The sequence below is a fragment of the Engystomops pustulosus genome, chromosome 1 (genome assembly GCF_040894005.1).
Source record: "Engystomops pustulosus chromosome 1, aEngPut4.maternal, whole genome shotgun sequence".
Taxonomy (NCBI): Eukaryota; Metazoa; Chordata; class Amphibia; order Anura; family Leptodactylidae; genus Engystomops; species Engystomops pustulosus.
Genome location: NC_092411.1, coordinates 79,482,297 through 79,509,515, shown reverse-complemented (window position 1 = coordinate 79,509,515; position 27,219 = coordinate 79,482,297). Strand labels below are relative to the sequence as shown.

General features: G+C 43.5%; 1 protein-coding gene across 8 annotated transcripts in view; it reads left to right on the top strand.

The window, feature by feature from the left end:
* SEPTIN5 (septin 5) overlaps nucleotides 1-27,219 on the top strand; it is a 58,555-nt gene that overhangs the window by 11,973 nt on the left and 19,363 nt on the right. For 4 of the 8 annotated variants that reach the window (XM_072144506.1, XM_072144507.1, XM_072144508.1 and 1 more), the window contains exons 3-5: nucleotides 6,728-6,802; nucleotides 25,871-25,967; nucleotides 26,686-26,772. In XM_072144506.1, coding sequence (XP_072000607.1) covers nucleotides 6,728-6,802; nucleotides 25,871-25,967; nucleotides 26,686-26,772 — 259 coding nt within the window. Of the gene's footprint in view, nucleotides 1-6,727; nucleotides 6,803-22,517; nucleotides 24,351-25,870; nucleotides 25,968-26,685; nucleotides 26,773-27,219 lie in introns of those variants that run through there. The other 4 variants (XM_072144510.1, XM_072144511.1, XM_072144512.1 and 1 more) reach the window with 4 other exon arrangements.

The window sequence follows — 27,219 nt, the reverse complement described above, 5'->3', positions numbered from 1 at the left end:
GTTCAACATACATGCAAATTTGTGGTCTTTCTGTTGCCACAAAACTATAATTTTTTTTTTAATCCAGCAGATTCCATGTGTAATATCTCCTTTAACCCCTTAACAACCAGGCCCTTTTTAGTTTTTACATTTTTATTTTCATGTAAGGAGCTGTGTTAGGGTTTGTTTTCTGTGTAACAAATTGCACATCCATATTTAATATTCTATGCCGTGCACTGGAAAATTCCAAATGCAGTGAAATTGGTGACAAAATGCATTTGCACCATTTTCTTGTGGGCTTGTATTTTACGGATTTCACTGTGCTCCCCAAATTATATGTCTACTTCAATTCTTCGATTGGTTGGTATGATCACTTGGATACCAAATTTGTATAGGTTTTATAATGTTTTCATACATTTACAAAATTTCAAACCTCCTGTACAAAAAACAAATTCTTCATTTTGCCATGGTCTGGCGCTAATAACTTTTTCATACTTCAGTGTACAGAGCTGTGTATGGTAAGGTTTTTTGACACAATGACTTTTTCAATGCTACCATTTTGAGGACTGTACAACCTTTTGATCACTTTTTATTGAATTTTTTTATATTTTGCAAAATGGGTTACAGGGTTAAAAGACGGGAATAACCATTATCATATTTTGATAGATCGGACATTTTGGGACACGGTGATACCAAACATCTTTAGGATTTTTTACTGTTTATTTATATTGATATCTGTTCTAGGGATTAGAATTATAGTGATCTAAGCCAACATGGCGGTGCCCATGCGCCAACTGCTTTTTAATGCCGCTCGGCAGCTTAGCCAGCCTGGATCGAAGGGTTAACACCTGCAATTGGTGCTGGCACTGATCACAATATGCAACAAACGCTTATCGGCTAAGGAGAGGGCTCTTCCCATAAGCCCTCTCCCAAAACCTCTAGACGGCGTTGTTGTGCACCACTAAGGCCAGTGATTGGCTGCATTAGCCCCCCGTTAGGTGGGGACATGATCGCAGTGGCCAAGTAAACCACGACAAGTGGCGACCTCTGGAGCTGTAGTAACCATCTAGCTGTGACCAGCAAACACTGTAGAATACTATACACCATCTCTCCTCTTTATAGGTCTTTATAGGTTTGGATTGTAGTCCACTGCTGTCATTTTAAAGGAATTTGTACTTTATGTGACTCTCTAAGAGATTGTAGGATTTCCTGCTCCCTGTCCTGGCATTGTTTTCTATGTAAATACATATATAGTAATCAGCTTTCTAAGCTATCACCCTTAAAGAATGCATTAAGCAGACCCAGACTTCCTTTATTCTCAAAAGTGCGCTTTGGATAGTATCAAAGGCCAATGAATAAATGCATTGACGTACCAACGCTATTTCCGTTTATAAGGGGCAGCTCCACCCATGAATTACATTACTTAGTAAAATTTGTGATTCTTAACAGTACAATTGTTAATACTTAAAGGGAATCAGTCGGTAGTTAAGCTACAGACAGTGTTAGGTATTGTCCCTGGAGATCTGTGTAAGCATACCTTTGTGTTTGTTAGTATTAGCAGGACTGTAAAAATACATGAATATTCCAGGATTGTAACTGTATTTGGGACACTGGCACTGATGTGTGAGAACTTTTCAATGTACTGCTACAAAGCACCTGTCCTCTGCTATGACTCACTTTGTAGCAGGCTTCTGTTGGAATATGACAGCAGTCATTTGGGGGAGAGGCTGTGCTGTATTCAGTGAAGAGATCTCACACACAAGTGCTCCAGAGTCCTTTGATTCCAGCTACAACCCAGGAATATAAATGTGTGTTTCACAATCCTACTGCTAATAACAACACACAAAATGATGCTGTTGTCATTTTTGTATGCTCAAAATTGCTGACAGATTCCTTAAATATAAATTTAGTTAAAATTTCACTTTATTGCAGTTTGATAAATTTAAAACATTTTATCGATAACTGTAACTATAGAGATAAAAGGATGCATTGTCAGGTTTATTAAACCTGTTATCAGATTGAAGTGGCCCTAACCATGGGAAGGATGATTTTTTATTGGGCAAGGAATGCTGCAGCTTTACTGTTATCAAGCAAAGCCATAGAAGTTTTTAAAAGTCACAAAATTTGGAGGAGTTGAGTTACATCTCAGGACATAATTCATACATTTAAGTCTCTCGGTACAGGCAGTCCCCGGGTTACGTACAAGATCGGTTCTGTATGTTTGTTCCTAAGTTGAATTTGTATGTAAGTCGTAACTGTATATTTTATAATTGTAACCCCAGCCAAAATATTTTTGGTCTCTGTGACAGTTGTATTTTAAACATGTTGGGTTGTCATAAGAACCAGGATTAACAATAAAGCTTAATTGTAGACACAATTAATTACTGTTACAGATCATCATTGTAGAGTAAATTACCAACATCCAGAGGTCCGTTTGTAACAAGGGGTCGTCTGTAAGTCGGGTGTTCTTAAGTAGGGGACCTCCTGTACTCTCTGTATTATTTTATAACTCCCATAGAGGTAAATAGGCATTATAGCAATGTCATAGCACAATGAGCTCTGCTGTTTCTGTAACTTCTTTTTATCCCTATTGGAGACAATGGGGGCAATCTATTGAGACTCACATTTTGAACACCAGTCTTCATACACCCCTCCTCCCCTGCCAGCGCTGAGCAGGGTGTTCACATGCCATGATGTATTGTCCAAAAGTAATTTTAAAAAACGTAATGATTTCCCCCTATGTTTTTTGAAATCCTTTAGTCTTTCACAGTAAAAGCTGTTTTGTGATGTTTGTGGTTAGGATCGAATGAATCTGATGGAAAGTTCCCTTTTAAGAGAGTTTTAAGCATTTTTAGATTGCAGACATATTTTGACTGGAGTGGTCTATTGTTCTTGGCAGGCATCTGGAAAATATTGTGCGCTGCAGAAAGAATAGGTATGAGCATTCCAAAATACTGAGTTGCTCATTATTATCTATTGTGAGTTTGTTATGTGAATTTTGTATGTAAAAGTCTCAAAAGTATAAAAATTATAATTTTATCCTGTGACCTGTAAAGGTACCTGTATCAGGTCCACTTGTAACATTGGGCCAAAATGGGAGGTAAATCCACATGTAATACATGCAGGATCATTGTGGATTTTGTGATATATTTTGCTGTAGATGATATTGAGGAGAGATCAAATGATAAATCTCAGCAAAATATTTACTATGGATTGTTAAATTGTTAGGTTTCGGTGAAGATTCATTCTGCAACACGTGTACAGTAACTGTGTGATCTCTTTGATAATGAAAGATACTGCATTTTGCCAATCTGGCCCATGTGACCAAGTCATGATGGGATATCGGTGGAGAAAAATGCCTTCTTCCTTATGGGATGTATGCAACAAGCGAATTCCCAGGATTCTCAGTGCGTTTACCATGATCAGCATATTTCTCTTTCAGCTCTTCCTATTATGTCAATTTACACCCAGTAATTTGCGTGACCACATTACGGCAGCCATGATGCTTTGAAGCCGGCCCCTTGTATACAGCATTATTAATTTAGGAAGTCATTGTTCCTTTGGAGATAAGGTGTGGCTGTGCAGTCGTCTTGTAAGTCATTCTGCCATCGGGAAGTAAACATTCAGCTCCACAGGTTCTGCATTCCTTTTACTGCCACTTGGGGATTACTGTTTTATCGCTGTTGAAGGAATCTTTGAAAAAGTTACGGATAAGGAATATGCAAATAACTTTTGTATTATTCTTTTATTCCATGCTGGAAAATATATGTACAATAGGTAATCTGCATTTGTTTTGCATGGATAGGAAGAAGAAACAAAGGCTGTCTTTGATCTTAGCTATGTGCATACTCTGAGGCTTATTAGTTTTAGTGTTACCATAGTGCTAACCACAGATCATATATGGTCTTAAAGGAAATCTACCATTTGTTTTTATGCATTGTGAACCAAACATACCTTGAGAATGCTGTAGCTACCCTGATGCAATAACATATCTTGTTTAATCCCAGATCCGAGTAAGTTTGCTCAAAAACTATTATAAAATGCAGGACCTTGGGAAAGCTGGGTGCACACTGGCTAACACGTTACACGGAGCTTCCTCAACTGCCCAGACAGGACTAATCAACCCCAGTGATCTGTAGGGAGGATGTTAATTGTCTGGTGCATGTCCTTTAACCCCTTCTGCTCCAGGAATCCCATGGAAGTCACAGGATCCCATTACAGGCACAGCATACAGTATGAGCGTTGTATTCAGGGAGCTGCAGTGACAGGGCACTGACAATATCAGCCTACAGTACATGATTGGGCTGTCACACTGACAGCCTGATCTTGCTGATAGCATTGTGTGCAGGAACGCACACTGGCATGGGAAAGGGCAGAGCTCACCCCTGGTCGTTGCAGAAGGTCTTGTGCTTGTACTGAATAACCTGGTCGGGAGTTGCAGCAGGAAAGAGATAGGAAGAGGCTGCAGCTCACGGCCCGGCAAAGGGAGAGTAGAGAATAGTCCTTTTCATATGACTAATTTTCTGTTTAAATTGTTTTTATTCATTTTTCTTTCTTCCAAAATAAAATATATCCAGTGCTATAGTTGCATATCAAAGATATAAAGGATTTACAGTTGCCATGAACACTACAGACCGGTACTCAAAATAGACAGGAGAGCAATAACATATATAAAACACTGGTTATTAGCTTTCTGAAACAAAGTAACTAAACAAATACAAACTTAAACTTAGAACCAAGGAGGTGAGTAGGACCTATTATATATACAAATATTGGATGTCTTGTTGTTAAAAGAAGTTTAGCATAAAATTAACACTGCGGTCTGGATGCGACCAGAGATGAGGAAGACCATAGTTGCCATATTTTATAGGGGTGATGGGCTTTTAGGAAGCCATATGGTAAGGCTATTTTGTAGGAAAAGATTTGATTGATCACTAAAATGATGTCGTCTTGGAAAGGAATTGATGTACCATAGATTTCCAGTTTCTGTTTAATAAGATTTTTGCCGTGGTATGGATTTTGGTGTATTAAGTAATATCACAAGGATTCCTTAATGGAATATCTAAGAGAAGTAAGGCGATTTTGAGGACATTGGGGGAAAAACCATTGAAATAAATCTCTTAAACTATTAAAGATTTTATGCCAATAATGAGTTATTTGAGGACAGGACCAGAAAATATGATATATTTTCATAATTCATACTTTTAAACAGGAATTACTACCTCAGTCATTGAATATACATCCAGAATAGTAAGGAGATCTTAGATAAGTGTTTGTACTGTGGTATAAATTTGCTATGGATGACTTCTTGTTCTGGGTCTCTGAGGTCCCTCAGATATCTTTTTCAAAAGACTTTTGGATGAAAGACTTCCTGTTTTAGCAGCGGCATCCATACATTAGTAGTGAGGGCTGTGTGGACACCTGGCTGTACTGTGAGGCAGCTTTGTATCTTCTGCAGCTGCTCTTGTCATATGCAGTGCCTGTCACCCAAAGTACCAGGACCATAATGCTCTACTGTTACAATGTCAGGCAAGTGCTCTATTTACATTTTTCGGGACAGTGTTAGTGTATGTGGGTGAACTACTAACAACCCGACTGATAATGATGAGGGATAACATTTTGGAATGTACATTTCATGACAGTATTCCTGTGCTTGACATACTGATATCTAATACATTGGCTTACATTTATTTAAACATTTGCGACAGTTTACTGTCAGACTTTGCACTAAAAAGAACTGCAAAAATATGCACCACATTTATTACTGATGTGACCTATAATTCTGCTGCACCGAAAAAATGGTGCACACTCTCATAGCAGTTGAGGGGGCCCCACATTAAAGAGGTTTTTCCACAAAGAAAAGTTAGGCCCTATCCTGTAGATAGGGCCTAACTCGTTGATCGGAGGGAGGTCTTAGTGCTTAGATTGTGAAAACGTGGGTTCCGTCGGATTAATGGAGCAGACGAACGCACATGGTCGTTCTGCTTCATTCATCTCTGAGACCCCCACTGATCAGCAAGTTAGGCCATATCCTGTGGATAGGGCCTAACTTGTCTTTGTGGGAAAACCCCTTTAATGAAGACCGTGCCCCAGTTTTGCTTAATCACCCTGCACACTCGACAGGGAAACTGCACCTAGTACAGGCTGCAGTAGTGATAAATGTGGGCCAGTGTGTAAGGATTATACTTCCATGCACCATGCAGTCCCATGCAACTTGTACATGCTGCCCAGAAGCCATAGTCTGATGCTTGAATCTTGCCATTGTACTCGTATACCACTAGTATCAGAAGATGCCACCAGCTTTGGTGGCAATTACTCCCTTGAATTGCTTGAGACACAATGAACGGCATGGAGAGCAAATAGTTGTATGTCTCAGCCTGTGTTAAAGCCTTTGAAGAGGATTGATCAACGTGTTCATCTCTCAAACACATTATTAATGCTGTGTACTGCTCTTAAGTGGCTCATAGTGTGGGGGAAACTTATTGCTGAATCATTGTAGAAGAGGGAACACCCAGAACTGCTTTGGTGCAAAAGGAAAGTCACTACACCAGTAACTGTTTATTTCATAGAAATAATTTATTCAACGTGCCTTATTATTTTGCTCCCCAACATCTGAATATCTGACCCTGATTTTTTTTCTGCTAGATACATAGTTAAACAGTGAGTGGAGGTGGAAGTGATACTTATCGCCCCCTCATTGATAATTCTTGTACAGTCTATGAAAGTCATGTTGTTTAATCTTTTGCAGACAGGAGGGTTTGATGGCTTCGGAAGTGGTTTGACTTTAGGCTCCCATGAGGGCCGCCCTCAGACCCTTGTCACGGTAAGAAGACCCATGTCCACACTGGGTCATTATTTTGACTCGACCCGACCTTTACCCTTTATCGAGCACCTGTTCCCTCCCTGCACCGTTTCCCTTGGTTGTAATGCTGCACTATGAATAGCCTCAGCATACACCCGTCACCTTTCTTCTAGCATGATATCCACAACCAGAGGTCGCACTAACATTTTTCCAGAAGGGTAAAAATACTCCTCTCACCATTTTTGAGGAGTATTTTTACCCGAGGAGGAGTATGAAAATTTCTGTAATACACATAGCACGCACACACACTACGCTCCCAGGACACTGCACACACACACACGCACACACACACACTACGCTCACAGGACACTGCACACACACACACACACACTACGCTCACAGGACACTGCACACACACACACACACACTACGCTCACAGGACACTGCACACACACACACGCACACACACACACTACGCTCACAGGACACTGCACACACACACACACTACGCTCACAGGACACTGCACACACACACACGCACACACACACACTACGCTCACAGGACACTGCACACACACACACACACACACACTACGCTTACAGGACACTGCACACACACACACACGCACACTACGCTCACAGGACACTGCACACACACACACACACACACACTACGCTTACAGGACACTGCACACACACACACACGCACACTACGCTCACAGGACACTGCACACACACACGCGCACACACACACACTACGCTCACAGGACACTGCACACACACACACACACACACACACACTACGCTCACAGGACACTGCACACACACACACACTACGCTCACAGGACACTGCACACACACACACACACACACACACACACACTACGCTCACAGGACACTGCACACACACACACACACACTACGCTCACAGGACACTACACACACACACTACGCTCACAGGACACTGCACACACACGCACGCACACACACACTACGCTCACAGGACACTGCACACACACACACACTACGCTCACAGGACACTGCACACACACACACACTACGCTCACAGGACACTGCACACACACACACACTACGCTCACAGGACACTGCACACACACTACGCTCACAGGACACTGCACACACACACACACACACACACACTACGCTCACAGGACACTACACACACACACACACACACTACGCTCACAGGACACTGCACACACACACACACACACTACGCTCACAGGACACTGCACACACACACACACACACACACACACACACTACGCTCACAGGACACTGCACACACACACACACACACACACTACGCTCACAGGACACTGCACACACACACACACACACTACGCTCACAGGACACTGCACACACACACACACACACACACACACACTACGCTCACAGGACACTGCACACACACACACACACACTACGCTCACAGGACACTGCACACACACACACACTACGCTCACAGGACACTACACACACACACTACGCTCACAGGACACTGCACACACACACACACACACACACACACACACACTACGTCACAGAACACTGCGCACACACACACACACACACACTACGCTCACAAGACACTGCACACTCACACAGCACACTGCACACTCACACAGGACACTGCACACTCACACAGGACACTGCACACTCACACAGGACACTGCACACTCACACAGGACACTGCACACTCACACAGGACACTGCACACTCACACTGCATACTCAAACAGGACACTGCACACTCAAACAGGACACTGCACACTCAAACAGGACACTGCACACTCAAACAGGACACTGCACACACTCACCCGGTCCCGTCGATCACATAAACGCAGGCAGCATTTGGAGCAGGACGGGGAGCGGCAGCCCCGCTGCCCACATGCCTCGCCCGGGGCCTGCGCTCTCGCTGCGGGTCTCTCCTGCCCGCCCCTGACACTGAGTCACGTGTCCTGCTGAGCGGTCCAGCGCGCGCTGCGATCGCTCTATAGACATTTCCCTCATTTGCAGCGCGCGCTGAACCGCTCAGCCTGCGCGCTACAGGGGATAATTGCCATGCGTTCTTTTACGCATGGCAATTATTTTGGGGGGTAATGGCGCCTCATCACGCGTCTATGACGCGTGGTGAGGCGTTAATGCGACCTCTGTCCACAACTATCTTTCCTGGTCTTCCTACTTTAGTGTCCACCTTACTTCCTAATTTTTCCTTTTGCCTTAGACTGTCTTTAGAATTTTCCTTTTGCTTTAGTTATCTTCCACCATTTTACCTTCCTATGGTGATGTGTATCTACCACTCGTTCACTTCTTTTTCTTCCCTTACATATTTATTCTAGGTGGCTGCCTACTTGATGTTTGTTACTGTTAGATGACTTTTACTCTTACATACCAATATCATGTGCTCGTAGGAATAATATAGGTTATGAATGAATGGTCTAATTTCTTATTTTGGGTAACATTGTGGGGGTTGTATTTGATCTAGTCTAATGGCAGTAGACCATGTGATTCAACAATCTTCACACAACAAATTCTGCAGAAAGAGATTTTTCCGATATATATATATATATAGACTACATAGATTGTCTGCCATGAAAGTAGAATCACTGAACTGTACTGACATGCTGAGTTCAGTTGAGTAAGTTTAGGTTCAGTCTGAGAAATCCTGTAAGGGCACAGAGCTTTTTCCTTTACTATAATGGGTCTGTGTGCTATCCATTTCTCTTTTACTAGGATGTTGTGGAAACATTTCTGTGTGGTTCACATTTTGGTGCATAATCCCCTTTGATAAACTGATATCATCTGTCCATATAAATGCAATACTTTGGAGTTATGACAAGGCTCCATGAACCTTCGTGGCCAGGGCCGCCGATAGGGCAGTACAACTGGTACTGCCCTATGGGGCCCGGACTCTAAGGGGCCCTATGGGGCCCGGCCGGTGGGGTAATATTACGTCAAACTTCTGGCCCCGGCTCCTGAATGGAGCCGGGGCCAGAAGCTGCGGGTGTCGGCTATATATTATAGCCGACACCCTCCTCTAACACCCGCGATCGGAGATTTCTCCGATCGCGGGTGTTAACCCCTAACACGCCGCGGTCGCGCTGACCGCGGCGTGCTAGGGGCATTTAACAGGATTCGGACCCCCCCGCGGCGCTTACCGGGGGGGTCCCGCTGCTCTGATCGCAGCCCCGGGACTGCCGGTGCCCGGGGCTGCGCGATCTTCTTCCGGGTGCCGGGTCCGTGCCTCCTGGCAGGACCCGGCTGTGACACACTGAGCATGCGCAGCATGCTCAGTGTTTCACATAATACAGTGTAATACATCTGTATTACACTGTATTAGGTGAAGAATGGCTTGAACAAGTGATCAGTGGATCACTTGTTCAAGCTAACCTGTAAAAGTAAAGAAAAAAAAGTTAAAAACACTGAATAAACACAATTTTTAATAAAAATAATTAATTAAATAGAGTTAAAGTCCCCTAAACACAAACATTCCCTATACACATCTAATAAAGTAAAAATACCTGAAAATCACCAAAACCCCCCACATATTTGGTATCACCGCGTCCGTAACAATCTGTACAATAAGTCAGAAACATTATTGGACCCGTACGGTGAACGCCGTAAAAACAAAACCCGAAAAACTCGCCAAAAATATAAATTTTCATAAAATCCCTTTACAAAAATGTTCTAAAAAGTGATCAAAAAAAGTTATGTGCCCCAAAATGGTACCAATTGAAAGAACAACTCAACACGTAAAAAATAAGCCCTAAACTAGCTCTGTCAACCAAAAAATATTAAGGTTAAGTTCCCGAAAAGATGGCGATGCAGAAACAAATAAGATTTCCTCTGTATTAGTTTTTCTCCAGTAAAATTGTAAAAATAAATGAAAAACTATATAAATGAGGTATCACCGTAATCGTAGTGATCTATAGAATGAAAATATTATAGTATTTTTAGTGTATGGTGTACGACCCCCAAAATATACAAAAAAAAGAAACCCCAAATTGACAATTTTCTTTTCCTCCATACATTAAAGAGTTAATAAAATCTCATCGAAAAGCTATAGACCCACTTAAATGAAGTATTTGTAAAGTGCATCTCATGTCGCAAAAAATAAGCCCTTAAATGTCCAAATTGCCAAAAAAATAAAGATTGTATAGCCAATAAAAAGTGACAATGCATAATCTGCTCTGAATGGCGCAGCTCCCCCTCAATGCCCTGGCGTGTGCCCATACAGCAGGTTACCACCACATATGGGGTATTGTTATACGCGGGAGAGATGGGGGATCAAATTTTGAGGAGCGTTTTGGAATTTTATCCACTGAGAATTTGTACATTTTATGAAAAACACATTAATTTAGCCAAATAAAATGTAATTTCGAAATTGCATCCGATTTTGTTTTAACCCCTGTAAACCAATTAAAGGGTTAACAAACTTCATAAAAGTTTTTTTACGTACGTTGAGGGGTGTAGTTTCTATAATGGAGTAATTTATGGGGTTTTACTTTATTTAGGCCTCTCAAAGTGACTTGAAACCTGAGCAGGTCCCTCAATAGCAGGATTTAGCTTTTTTTATGAAAATGTGAAAAATTGCACGTGACGTTCAATAGTATGACTCCTATTGGCAATCTACCAGAAGAGTGTGCCTTGTCGTAGCAACAGGCCTCAAACCCTGTTTGTGAAAGGTCACTGCGGGGGGCAGGAGGCTTGTTCGGTTTTGGGGTGTGTTGGGGCCCAGACACTTTTGCTGTATGGGGCCCCGAATTTCCTGATGGCTGCCCTGTTCGTGGCAACTATTGGATTGCTTACAATTTTTAGCCCTTTGTTATATGGTGGGATGGTGGGAGATGTAGCAGCCAGTATTGTACACCCATATGGGGTCGCTCAGAGGTCTAACATCAGAAGCAGGCATCAAAATCAGGCATTTATAGGGAAACATTTCTGACATGACCACAACCATTGTATAGAAATACACAACAAACAGAACTATAATAAGAAATACAAAGGTTAGTTCTTAGGAGTGTGACGCTAGTTTCAGGCTGATAACAAAGAATATCTGTCACAAACCAGACTCGCCGGAGTTCACACACTGGGATAACTACTCTATGGAGTCCCAGAATTTAGCCCTTAAGCTCCGCCTACTTCCACAAAATGGCGTCCTTACGCTAAATTTACTCCACAGAATCCACACTGCCACCACCCACGAGTTACTTATGCAAAGAAGGCCGTAGGCACCTCAACCACACAGACAATGCACCCTGATGATAACTCAGCACATGCACTCACTACTTACACGATATTACAATTATAAACTCACACAGAACATGCAATCGCTTACTACATGGACTATGCTAATAATGACCTCTGGTAACGTGATTCCCTTCAGAGACTCAGATTCTTTAAGGCTACAAGCAGAGGCTTATTAAAAAGTTTTAATTTACATAAAAATGCAGTACACTCAAAGAATTCAATTGTCAGATAAAATAAAAAAAGGATTAAAACAATACACATACAATACTTACAAACAGTTATGGAAGAAGAGGAAACAAAAAAGTTCTTGCTAGTGAAATAGGAAGAAATTCTTTGGCCCGAGGACAGGGCATAAGCATCGATCCAGCCTCCTATTGTCATAGAGTCACCCAGACTGAACACTACTATGTGGCTGCTTCATTAATTTAAGCCCAGGTGATTTTTGACCCCCACCCCTGGCTGTGATGTCACTGTGAGAGGGATTTTTCTACCCCCCTCCCATCAGTGAGCTACTTTTTGGGTCTGGGTTTTTATCAGAATCCCATAACTTTTGATTGGGAGATGGCACAATTGTGCCATGGCTTCCAACCAAACGGGCATGTTATTCCCATTAACCCCATACCAAACTCGGGGTGTCTTAGCCTAATATCAGGGGTGTTCTGCTATTGGCTGCCTTCCATTGCAGCTAATGTTCTGGTTTTCAGACCAGGAGTGTGTTTAGACCCCATAACTGTCCTGTGTAACTTGGGACCTATAATTATGAATTATGTCCCAGTTATGGGCAGCTATGATATTCCCCTTTGTCTGAATTTGGAGGGAAAAACATGCAGTCTGTGGCTTCTTTTCATCCCCCACTAACTAGACTACTCTGGCCGAGAGGTGTTAATTTTACCACTTAGGAAGACCATGCTTCTCTGATCAAGCATAGACTCCCTGGGGTTTTATAACCACCCTGCCAGGCTCATCTTCCTGGCTGATCTTAAACAAATGGAACCTAATGATTTATAACAGGCAGAATGAAACACAAAGAAAGAAAAAAAAATATATATATAACAAACAAACTGTGGAGGAGTAATATTATTATCACACCTCCCTCCAGAGATATGGCATGGGATTTTGATATTCTAATCAATATCCCAAGCCATTGTCCGCCGGCTCTCCCTGCCGTGACAACCCGTCCGCATTCCCATGTTCACTGCCCTTCTTGTGTTGAATGGTAAAGTCATATTGCTGTAGGCCTAGACTCCATCTCAGCAGCTTTCCGTTATCCCCAGATACCCGGTGAAGCCAACTGAGAGGGTTGTGGTCCGTTACCACGGTGAACTTTCGGCCATATAAGTAGGGCTGGAGTTTCTGTAGGGCCCACACAATGGCAAGGCATTCTTTTTCTATGGTGGCATAGGCCACCTCCCTGGGTAAGAGTTTCCTGCTTAGGTATAGGATGGGGTGCTCATCTCCCTCTGGGTTGACCTGGCTGAGTACCGCACCCAAGCCATAGGCGCTGGCGTCAGTCTGGACTACGAACTTGCGGCTGAAATCTGGACTCTGTAAGACTGGAGAGCTAGTCAGAGCCAATTTCAGAGCCGCCATGGACCGCTCACAATCGGCAGTCCAGCTGACTACCTGTGGTAGTTTCTTCTTTGTGAGGTCTGTGAGGGGCTTGGCCAGGGTACTGTAGTTAGGGACGAACTTACGGTAGTACCCAGCTGTTCCTAGAAATGACATCACCTGTTTCTTCGTTTTGGGGGTAGGCCAATTTGCAATGGCCTCTACTTTCCCTGGCTCGGGCTTAAGTGTCCCCCCACCTACCAGGTGTCCTAGGTATTGCACCTCAGACATGCCTATCTGACACTTCCCAGGCTTGATGGTGAGACCGGCTTCCCGGAGGCGCTTGAGCACCTGTGACAGGTGTGTCAAGTGCTTCTCCCAAGTCTGGCTAAACACTGCAATATCATCCAGGTATGCCACAGCAAACCCTTCAGACTTACTTAGCAGTTTGTTCAGCAAGCGCTGGAATGTGGCAGGGGCATTCTTCATGCCAAAGGGCATGACTTTAAACTCATATAGTCCAAAGGGGGTGATGAAGGCGGACTTTTCCTGCGCCTCCACTGTCATGGGAATCTGCCAATACCCCCTACTTAAATCCATGATGGTGATATACTGGGCGCTGGCGAGTTGATCCAAAAGCTCATCTATGTGGGGCATTGGGTAAGCGTCAAAAACTGTGATGCTGTTCAGCTTCCTGTAGTCCACACAGAAGCGTGTGGTCTTGTCCTTTTTGGGGACAAGCACCACAGGTGATGCCCACGCACTTTGAGATTCTTGGATCACCCCCAGTCCCAGCATTTCCTCCACCTCCCTCTTAATGTCAGCCCTTACTTCTGTAGAAACCCGATATGCACCCTGTCTGACTGGTGGGTGTTCCCCCGTGTCTACATGATGAGAGGCTAGTGGGGTTTTACCTGGTTTACCGGTGAAAATGTCAAGGTATGGGTTGAGTGTCTCTCTCAGCTGGGATTTCTGAGATCCAGACAGCTGGGCGCTGACTATTGCATCCTCAATGGACCCTCCCTCCTGTGCGGATGCCACTAAGTCAGGCAAGGCCTCTCTTTCTCCCTCCTCTGGTATACTGCAAACTGGCAGGACGCACGTATCCCTATCATGATGAGCCTTGATCATGTTGACATGAAAAACCTTGTGCTTCTTGCGAACATGGTCGATCGTGACTACATAGTTCACGTTATTTAGGCGTTGATGAATGGGATACGGGCCTTCCCACGCAGCTTGGAGTTTGTTTTGAGTAGTGGGGATCAGGACCCACACCTTCTGGCCCACCTCATACACTCTCTCCCTGGCGTTCCTGTCATACCACCGTTTCTGGTCGGCCTGGGCTTGAGTCAGGTTCTCCTGCACCATCCCTGTCAATGCCTGCAGTCTGTCCCTGAACTTCAGAACATAGTCAACTACAGAGACCTCTGGTGACCCTAATTCTCCCTCCCATGACTCCTTCATGAGATCTAGTGGGCCCCGTACCTTCCTGCCATAGAGAAGCTCAAAGGGAGAGAATCCAGTCGATGCCTGCGGTACCTCTCTGTAAGCGAATAGCAGGTGTGGTAGATAACGATCCCAGTCCTTCCCATGGGTATCCGCAAACGTCCGGAGCATCTGTTTGAGGGTCCCATTAAACCGCTCGCAGAGTCCATTGGTCTGCGGGTGATAAGGACTGGCTACCAAGTGCTGCACCTGTATTTTCTTACAGAGGCACTGCATAAGGTGAGACATAAACTGGGTCCCCTGATCTGTGAGCATCTCTCTGGGGAACCCTACACGAGAGAATATAGTGAGGAGCGCATCTGCCACCTTGTCAGCCCGGATGGATGACAATGCCACGGCCTCTGGGTAACGTGTGGCGTAATCCACAACCGTCAGGATGAAGCGTTTACCTGAGCTGCTGGTGACATTCACAGGGCCTACAATGTCAACAGCAATTCTCTGGAAAGGCTCTTCAATTATGGGTAAAGGGATGAGGGGTGCTCGCTGTACCTGGCCGGCCTTCCCCACCCTTTGACATACTATACAGGAACGGCAATATTCCGCCACATCATTCCCCATATTGGGCCAAAAGAAATTCTGCTTGAGTCGACTTTTGGTTTTACTTATCCCCAGATGGCCTGCTAGTGGTATCTCGTGGGCAACTCTCAAAAGCTGCTCCCGGAAAGGGCGAGGTACCACCAGTTGCCTATCAAGGGATACATCCTGCTGGGGGTCAGTGTGAAGGCTCTGTCTATACAGCCTACCCTGGTCCCATGTAATACATTCCTTGTCCCCCTCCTCAGGGGTCTGACCAGCCCTCTCACGTAGCTTGTGTAGATTCTCATCTGAGTGCAGGGCGTCCAGAAACTGGCGACGCTCTGACTCTGTACTGGTTAATAGTTTAACCCCTTGACTGGTCTCAGCCACTGGTGACAGGCTGTCAGTCTGCGCCTGTTCCTCTGTAACCCGGACAGCAGGAGGTTCAGGACTCAGGCAACGGTGAGCTTCCTGAAGACTCCGACTGCGAGTTACAGCGGGCACGGACACACCACACTCCAGCTTTTGGCGCAGAGCTGTGGGTGTTAACATACTACCACTCTTAGCCACATTATTAACACAGTTAAACTCTACATCATTACTATGTTCACATTCATGGTCTATGGCATTAGAAGCTAGGTTAGAAACAGGTAAATGGTTACTACACATTTCAACAATATCACCTGATGCATCATTGTCACAGTCTACAGTAGGCATAGTCCCAAAAATATCAGATGTTAACTCACGTGGGGCACCAGGGATGCCTGTGTCCTCATTGGCATCCTGGATTACATATCTAGAGACCAGACGCCCCAGGTCGGTCCCCAGCAACACATTGGTGGGAATTTTATCCGTTACACCCACGTCTGTCATCCCTCTCCCCGCCCCCCAATCCAGGTACACCCGGGCCATGGGCAATGCAGGGGTGAGGCCTCCAACTCCAGCAACTGTAAGAGTCCGTCCTGGGATGAGATCCTCCGGATTGACAAGTGAGGGGTGCACAAGGGTCATCTCTGCACCAGTGTCCCTCAACCCCATTGTGACATTGTCACCCACAGTAACCTCCTGTAGGTTGTCACCAACCCCCCGCTTACTCCCACCCACAAACAAAACAGATGGTGAAGACAATGTTGGTTTGGTCAAAGGGGTGGTCTTCCTCTTCTCAGGGCATGTAATGCTGATGTGCCCCGATCTGTTGCAAACAAAACACCTGCGTTGGTCTCCCGCTGGCTTAAATGATGAAGAAGGGGATGCCCCAGAAGCTTTGTGGGAAACTGTAGAAGAGTTAACAGGGGGCTTACCCCCCTTCCATCCTGCAGCTGCAGGTTTCCGTGCCTCGGGCACTCTGCTGGCAGCAAACACATCTGCCAGCTGGGCAGCCTTTTCCAACGATTTTGGCTCCCGTTCTCGTATGAACTGTCGCACCTCCGCTGTACAGGTGTGAATAAATTGGTCCATGGCGATCAGGTCATCCATCTCCTCTAGAGTGGTCACACCCCATCCTCTGGACCATTGTTTCACCAGGTTTAGCAGTTTCCTGGCAAACTTGGCATAGCTATCCGTATCTGTCCGCCTGACAGTACGGAAACGCTCCCTGTATACCTCTGGAGTGAGGTTAAAACGCTGTATCAGAGCCCTTTTGATAGCCTCATAATCGTGCTCCACAGAGGCAGGTAAGGCTACAAACGCCTCCAGTGCTTTGCCTTTAAGTCCAGGGGTAAGGTATCGGGCCCATTCAGCAGGCGGCAGTTGAAATTGCCTGCAGACCCTCTCAAATCCTTGCAAAAAGACATCCAGGTCCCCATCATTCTCCAGGACAGGAAAACGATCCAGGCGGGGCCTAAAAGAAACACTGTCCATGGACTCACTCTGTGCTGATGGTGAAGTTCTTTGCTGTTGTTGGAGCTGTATCTGGGCCATCTGCAGCTCATGCTCCCACTCTGCTTGGCGTTCAGCAAACTCACGTCTACGTTCCTCAGCCGCCCTCTCTGCTCGGGCAGCTTCCAGCGCTGTTTGGCGTTCAGCAAATTCACGCTCTGCTTGTCTCTCCCGTTCTTGCATCAACAGCTGTATCCTAAGGCTAGGATCACAGTCACCAATCTGCTGGAGAATTAGAGAAAAAGAAGTGTCCATACCGCTGGCGCCGCCATGCCCAGCCGGTTGCTGCAGGACATCTCCTATCGGTTCCTCTGAGGCTGGAGGTCCCTGGTCCGGTTCCGCAGAAGGATGGGACTGCACATCAAACGCCACCAGCGTTTGAATTATCTCCGCCTTGTTCTGGCCCGTTGTTATTAGCCCTCTCTCTGCACAGAGAGTCAGCAGATCAGCCTTGGATCTGTTTCTGTATACCTCTGCCATCGTAGCAGTGGTCTCACTAAGCAAACAAAAGATAGAAAAGAAAAGAGGGGGAGGGGAACTGTTTTGCACGTATGTATATTGACTGACAAGTTTTGAGTGCACTGAGTCTCTTGCTTGTGGACTGTAGTATTAGGAATACTTCAGCCCTTAAGTGAAAGGGTTAATTGCTTAAACCAAACACTTAAAGCCTTAACAGTGTAATAAAAAATTATACACTATCCCACCGCTATGCCACCAATCTGTCACAAACCAGACTCGCCGGAGTTCACACACTGGGATAACTACTCTATGGAGTCCCAGAATTTAGCCCTTAAGCTCCGCCCACTTCCACAAAATGGCGTCCTTACGCTAAATTTACTCCACAGAATCCACACTGCCACCACCCACGAGTTACTTATGCAAAGAAGGCTGTAGGCACCTCAACCACACAGACAATGCACCCTGATGATAACTCAGCACATGCACTCACTACTTACACGATATTACAATTATAAACTCACACAGAACATGCAATCGCTTACTACATGGACTATGCTAATAATGACCTCTGGTAACGTGATTCCCTTCAGAGACTCAGATTCTTTAAGGCTACAAGCAGAGGCTTATTAAAAAGTTTTAATTTACATAAAAATGCAGTACACTCAAAGAATTCAATTGTCAGATAAAATAAAAAAAGGATTAAAACAATACACATACAATACTTACAAACAGTTATGGAAGAAGAGGAAACAAAAAAGTTCTTGCTAGTGAAATAGGAAGAAATTCTTTGGCCCGAGGACAGGGCATAAGCATCGATCCAGCCTCCTATTGTCATAGAGTCACCCAGACTGAACACTACTATGTGGCTGCTTCATTAATTTAAGCCCAGGTGATTTTTGACCCCCACCCCTGGCTGTGATGTCACTGTGAGAGGGATTTTTCTACCCCCCTCCCATCAGTGAGCTACTTTTTGGGTCTGGGTTTTTATCAGAATCCCATAACTTTTGATTGGGAGATGGCACAATGGTGCCATGGCTTCCAACCAAACGGGCATGTTATTCCCATTAACCCCATACCAAACTCGGGGTGTCTTAGCCTAATATCAGGGGTGTTCTGCTATTGGCTGCCTTCCATTGCAGCTAATGTTCTGGTTTTCAGACCAGGAGTGTGTTTAGACCCCATAACTGTCCTGTGTAACTTGGGACCTATAATTATGAATTATGTCCCAGTTATGGGCAGCTATGATATTCCCCTTTGTCTGAATTTGGAGGGAAAAACATGCAGTCTGTGGCTTCTTTTCATCCCCCACTAACTAGACTACTCTGGCCGAGAGGTGTTAATTTTACCACTTAGGAAGACCATGCTTCTCTGATCAAGCATAGACTCCCTGGGGTTTTATAACCACCCTGCCAGGCTCATCTTCCTGGCTGATCTTAAACAAATGGAGCCTAATGATTTATAACAGGCAGAATGAAACACAAAGAAAGAAAAAAAAATATATATAACAAACAAACTGTGGAGGAGTAATATTATTATCACAATATCAATTCCACATTTAGGAATAGCACATGGAGAGTGGACTTCCAGGAGGTACCAGGAGACCGCTGAGATTTGTCAGCACTTCAGGGTGTCTGGGAGGTTTCACCTTTTTCCAGGAGCCTCCCAGACATTCCAAGCCAAGTTTGCAATTATTATCAGCTTCATTTTGAAAAATAAGAAAGTTAGTGGCTTTAGTGTTACATGTGTTGTCTGGAGGACTTAAGGGGAACCTGTCACCAGGACCCCTTTTTTTATCCTCCCCCATGTCCCCATAGGCACTTGTATGCACATTACCAAACTGTTTCTATAAATACTCAAGAGACACAGGTATTCTTTGATATAAGTTATCTTTAAAACTAAAAAAGGCAGTGTCCCAAGTCCCAGGGGTCATTTAGCTCCAGACTCCCCTGTCCTCCTCCCTGCAGACTGTCAGTCTCCCTGTAATCCCTTCAGGCCTCTTTGTCCCTCCTCTAGTTCAATGCTTATGTCTGATAGTGCCTGCAGCCAGATTCAGGACACTCTGGAACCAGATGTCATAATCCAGCGGCTGCACATCCTGGTCAAAGTGTGACATGCGCCTTAGAATCGTCCCAGCCACGTCACACAGTGACTGTCAATGGCATTGGCATCTTACAAAATGATTGCATGCGGTGCCAGGGCCCACCAGAGGATCCTCCAGTCCTCCAACGGGACAGTCCGACCCTGCACATACCCCTAGGACTTGTGAAGCTGACATCAAGTGACACAGGTATTATTTGATATAAGTTATCTTTACAACAAAAAAAGGCAGGATTTGGATATGTGTATGCAAGAGAGGACATGGAGGAGGATAAAATCCTCCTGGTGACAGGTTCCCTTTAATTTAGAGAAGCCTCAAAATATGGGGGTAGCGGCTCTATACAGAATGGCATTGTGGCCTTCTATATTCTGTTTCTATTATACATTGTAGTTTATGTAGATAGAAATCTATTTAGCTATGAGAATTGGGGTGCTGTATTACCAGATGCACTGTAGGATACATTTTTATACTTGCTGCATTTTGCTGGTGATGTGGATTTATGTAAATGCAAGGCTATATTCACACTGCTATATGGCGGACTTATATACGTCCCCAATACACGGCAATGGGCGCATGGCGTCCTACGGGAGCGGTACAGTGCAGCACACGTGTGGTACCGCACAGTTCCTTAGCCAGGAGAAAGATAGGACATGTCCTATCTTTCACTGGAATACGGCGCCGTGCGCCATATATTACTATGGAGAGGGGCGGGGGTGAGCGACGCTCAGCCTCTCCTCCTCTCCCCTACACTGACGTATGCCTGCCTTAGTACGGTACGGCAGACACACGTTAATGTGATTGTATCCTTAGCCGGGGGTTCACATCAAGTTTTTCACTGAAAAAATCTTTTTAAAACGTGTGCTATGGTGTATCCATTCCTGTCTATGGACATGACTGATGCACACAAAGTGGACGTTTGTTGTCCTGTACGTCTGTATCCTTTTTTTCTTTTGGTTGAGAAAAACATTTTTCATGTCTTTTGCAAAATGTATGCTTACATATACTTTTTTTTTTAACATTGGTGTCTATGGACAACGTATGCATAAAGTGTTACAGCGTATGCATCACAAAAAAGTAAGTGTAAAAACAGGTGCAAACATATGCGATGTATATAGCGTATACAAAAATGTTGTCAATTTTTAGGCTGCATTCACACGAACATTTTAGGCCGGATAGAACATGCTCTGTCTTTGGCCGTAAGAACAGCCTTGCGTCTCTATTTTGTAATCGGAGGGGAGGGGTGAGCAGCGCTTATCCCTCCTTCTCTTCATCGCGCCAGACGTGTGCCCGCCCACGTGTAAATGCGGACTAAGACATTGCACCATTTCTAACAGATGCAAAAAAAAACGAGGTGTGAACCCCCGCTTGAAGAATGCGATGGACTATACAAGCCAATGCTCAATATTAGACAACATTCAGGCTTCCTCTGCCTCTTTCAAATGTGTGATGTTGTCAAGGAAACTGCAACATTGTTTCAAGCTGGTGCTTGTGGTTACTTACAGAAGGGATGGATGTGGCATTTAAAAAGGACCTGTCACCTAAATTTTCAGCACTAAAGTAAGCCGCTCCTAGTGCTTGATCAAACGCGCAGTGTTAGAGTGATAGCGTTACCGGAAACCTCCGGTAACGCTATCTAACACTGCGGCGGGGTACAGTGTAATCATCGGACCACTTGCAAAGCAGTCCGATGTATTCATGAGGGGGTGCCCCTAGCCACGCCCCAACCCCGCACCCTCATGAATACGTCGGACAGCTTTGTAAGCTGTCCGACAATTGCACTGTAACCCGCCGCAGTGTTAGATAGTGTTACCGGAGGTTTCCACTGCGGCGTTTGTTCAAGCACTAGGAGCTGCTTACTTTAGTAAGCAGCTCCTAGTGCCAATAAATTGGGTGACAGGTCCTCTTTAAGTATACAAATGTAGCTACGACCAACCCAGGAAATACTCCACAATTCTGATGGACCACTATTTATAAACTCCCCCTAATAACCTCGTCATGTTATAGTGGTGCCCTCTATAGTATAGTATAGTATAACATTGCAACAATAAAGTAACATAAAGTTGTATATACATAGAGAGTAAATATAACTACTTCTCGGTGCTCCCCTATTACCATCTCCAGTAGGAAAAACAGTTTCAAATCCGTTATAAATATAGATTATTACCAGAAACCTGGTGAACTTTGCTCAGAATATAATAATAATATTTGTTTATTTATATAGCGCCATCAAATTCCGCGCTTTATTGAAAATTCTATAGAGTTACATAATTCCATTATTTCTACTGTACTATAGGAGCTCTCTAGCAACAGAATTTTACTGCCTCCATTACTTTACACTGGCTGTACAAATCTGTATGCAATGTGCTCCACCTAGTGGCTGAGCAACCACCTAATGCTCTGAGCCCCAGGGTCAATCAGATCCTGGTCTGCTTAGAAAGTGAAATTTGAGTAAATATTTCTCATGACTTATAGATTGTTTGGGTTGAGCTGCAGTGACCCCTGAACTCTGCAGTAAGAAATCATTGTTTATATTTAGATACCACTATTCTCTGTGGGAAAAGCAGCTGAATTCTGGCTGTGAACTGTGCTGTCTGCTTCATATTAGGAATCTAGCTGTTTGCATCGAGTTTATATTTAGCATTGGATATAGAGTAGGTGGAATTAGTCACCAGTTACTTTTATAGGATATTGACTGTAGCTTGCGGATTGCCTTCAGTTCTTCGTAAATGGTGAATGTAGCTGGCGGCAAGTACAGTCTTATCCCCGAGGAGAGTTAATACATTATAGAAGAATTTATTTTTGGGAAACTCAGAAAAACATTTAGACCCAATATTATGTAGTATAGAATATCTTTCTTCAGGAACAGGGGAAATATGAATGTTGAGAATGACTGTCCAACCACATTACTTAAAGTTACCTTTGAGGAGCCACAATCATAGAAGGAATTGATTAAGAGATGGCGCCTGCTGTCCTAGTGCATGGACTGATATAATTCACTCTGTTTGGGTTCCATATAATGGGTAAAAAAGCTTTCTGTTAGCTGCTGCAGTCTTCATTCGGTACTTTCTTTCTCCTCCCCCTCTTCTCTATGTCGACTTGTGCTTGTCATAAGATTTCTGAGCCCTGGGAGATTGTTTTAGAAAATGTCTGGAGAGGAGCAAGAAAAAAGCCTCCTAAGTGAGGAAAGTTTCTTCCGTTCCCTACTACTCTAGTATTCCTGTTCTATTGTGGTCTTAGAAGTTTACATATAAACTGACATTCCCATCCAGTCAATTGTAAGTCCCTACCATACTCATCGTATGCTGCCTGGACCATCTGATGCCAGTGACTTGGGCCAGTCACATTGCCCTCCAAAAGAAAATTTCTTAATGAAAAAAATTTTCTAATCTTAAGCTTTTCTGTTATGGATAGACATTTTGGAACAACTCTGAGGGCATTCATTATTGGCTTTCCCTGCTGCACTTTGAGCTCCTTATTTATGTATTAGTCCCTTTACGAGACTCGCTTTCACTTTGGGCGCAGCTTGGTAGTCCTGACACCTTTCTTGTGCTTTTAGCCGGACAAATAAATGAGCTTCCAAGTTCTATTTTACCTTCATGAATGTGAAGGTGAAACAGCTCAGAACATTTTCGGTCGTGCGCCAATTCAATAAACCCTTGCATCCTCATATAAATTACAGCACAATTTGTGTGCCAAAAACACGGACCCTGCGCCTCAATCCATGAATGCCTTCTCTGTGTCTAAATTTGCCATTTTCGAGAAGCAAAAAATAACATCCAATAAGTACCACAGTTTGTTCCACTGGTTTTGATTTGTGGGAATAATTTGAGGAAGTAAAGAAGGTTCTTTTCAACTGAAATGTATTGGTAAAATATTCTCTGAATGGGAAGCTTATGTGTTACTCTATGATAGTGCCAGCCTGCCTGGTAGCAATAAAGTTAATTTAGTACAGAGGCCAGATTTTGTGGGGTTAATGGCCTCCTTCCTCTTCTGTCTCTCCCATTATCCGCCTTCCTTGCTGCTAATCTTCTTTCCAATGGGAAGTTACAGGAAATTCCAGAGCAGAGGCTGGGGAGGGCAGTCACACATGCTGTAGCTTACACACATATACATATGGTTGTGGTCAGCAGTGGGAGGGGATGGATGGGTGTGTGTATACTTGGCGAGGTAACTCTGTGCTAGCGGCTGTTGCTCGTGGGTATGGATGCCATCATAATTCAGGAACTTTTGGCGGAGAGATTGCTGTCTCCCAGAACTCTGACACAGAGAACATACCCCATGAAGCTGAAGGTAACTTAAGGGGTGCAGCTAGCAATGCAGTGGGTAATGGCAATAAGCTTTCATCTTAAAATGCATGCTTAATAAATATGTCAGTATGTAAGTGAGCTTTGCATGTCAGAGAGTTAACTCTTCAAATGCTGCACTTTTTGTACAATGTTGCTCTTTGTTCAGGAATTAGCGAGAATTACTGTGTACATGGCTCTACCAGGACTGTTTAACTTCACTAATAAATAACTAGCCATGTTCTGTGTACAGGAAGGAGGGGGGTGACAGTGTGACATGACGACTATAAAATAACTGAAATAAGAAAGGCGCACAAAGAATGTGAAGGGGCAGAGCAGCTGGTAGCAGAAGGAAATGAATGGGATGAAGTCCAGGAGATTCAAAAGTGTTGTCATATTCCCATAGGTTTTAACAACTTAAAGGATGAAAGGAAAAATAGAATGTTTAATACTCTGTCCTGTATGAAATATTTAATAACACGTTAGATGCTTGTATACTCTTACAGTATAGCCTGCAGATTATTTAACTGAACTTAAATGTGAAGACTTCAACAATTGCTAAATATGCGACTTGAACTATTTTAGAGTTACAGATGTCATTGTCCTACTGTACACAAGAGTTTGACAGGCCTTAGTTTATACTGTGGGGGTCTGCAGCCATGTAGCCAGTGTTATACTAATACTAAGAAGCATCTATAAAAGCATAAAGGTGGCAGATGGGGGAATAAGAGGCTCCACATATCACCATAGCAGTATTATAAATGACTATAAAAGATTATACAATCTTGATATAGATTTAAGGACCGCAGCTCCATATGGCAGTGTTGGTGTAGATCTAATTAAGAACATTTGTTTTGAAACCAGAACTTCCTTAACTATGCAATAGTTAATGATTACAGAATCCAAAAGAACTTGTTTCAGATTGAAGCGCACAAAGTCCCTTACACATTCATATGGCATGTGGATAGAACAGATACTCCCCCAGAGCCCATGGTTTACTTGTAAACCGAAAGGGTTAGATATATTTTAGATTCATCTATGAAAAGTGAGAAGTGAAATGAAGGCCTTGGAATGATGATGTAGTTGTGCCACACCCAAAAGCAGGTCCCTATCTTTTGCATGCTATGGTCACCATGAGTATAAATTGTGCCTCTTCAATCACTGAGAACAAGTTGTGCTTTATTGTACATGGCCCAAGAAGATAACACTGCTTTGTTTGGCCCGTGACCAGAACATCATCTTGGAAAGTCTTAGAATACTATTTGGAATCTTTCCATTTCTTCTTTTGACATTTTAATATGCATTTTTATTTAGCAACATCACAAGAATGGGGTCAATAAAGATCAGCCTGCTTTGGGTATTCTTTTACGCACTATTTTAAGATGGTTGAATCTCCTGAAACTTGTTGAATTATAGCCTGGACGTGTATAAGCTAGGGAAGGTGGTGGTCAGTAGTAGGCACCTTGAGAAGAAGCGTTTCATTCTTTACTTTTCTATGGTAATCATTATCATGGTTTCCTTCCACAGGACCAAGAAAAGCAATATGTTGGGTTTGCAACTTTACCCAATCAAGTCCATCGGAAATCAGTGAAGAAAGGGTTTGACTTTACTCTCATGGTGGCTGGTGAGATAATCCCCTTTGCATTACTGTACAAAATCAGTTGTCTTATGTTCCTGAGCATTCTCCACAAAAATAACTCCATAGCACAGCTTTAACCACTCCCTCTCCCATTTACAATTCTAGCTAACATGGATGATTTTATCAATATACAAAGTTGCTGTAATGCCATACAAAAAATTATCTGTGAGGTTCATTCTACATTGAATAGTACCGACACATTACAAAGCTGTATTTTGTTCCCTATGATTTATTCATAATTTTTTTATCGTGTCGGTTACCCAGACTGCTTGATACTTGGGTCATTAATTTGCCACATTAACCTCTTGGATGTCACATCTTTATGCAGTATAATTTGCTGTTGAAGAGAGGCCTGTAAATTTACGCCCTGGGGGCACAGCTCATTAGGAAGTAAATCTACAGATCAGAGGCGGGAGAGCGTTAAAATGAATAATTATTTGCAGCAATACAAATCATAGTGAGCATGGGGTGTGCCTAAGGTGCTTCACAATGAAATTTCATCATGGTCCCCGAATGCAATAATTAACAATGAAAATGGTGAAACATGTAGGAATGCATTATAACAATAAGATCATCTTAAGATTTCCATTATCTCTATGAAGGTAAAACTACCCTCAAAATCTAGATATCTGTATCTATTTATCAAAGTAGTAATTTATTGGATATTGGTGGCAACTAATTGAATAAATCCTGTGCTTTTCAGGTGAATCCGGCCTAGGGAAATCGACCTTGGTGAACAGCCTATTCCTGACAGACCTTTACAAGGACAGGAAGTTGCTTAATGCAGAAGGTACAATGTTTTCCTTCCTTTCCTTTTCCTCACAGACATGTTACAGTATATCCATGTACACTGTATCCTATGTCCTGCTGGTTTGTTATCTATATAAGCCAGTACTATTAGGAAGTCTATTGATTCTTTTCTCTGTGCTCTATTTCTAGAGTGTGAGGTGGTTGTTATAATAATGGTATCATGGTATTTTTGTTATTTGATAAAATTAGATTTTTAAGTTTTCTTGCATTGTATTAGATGTGTAAAATGTTGTTACTGGAGAAGTGTCTGCATTGAATCTTAATAAACTTTAGTTTTGCTATCAGACACTTTGATAAATCTCCCTCAGCAAACTACTAATCTAGTTGCTCATGGCAACCAATCAGAGCTCAGCTTTCATTTTCCCAAAGCAGTTTATAAGAATGATAGCAAAACTGTTCAATCAGAGCTCAGATTTATTCTTAGACA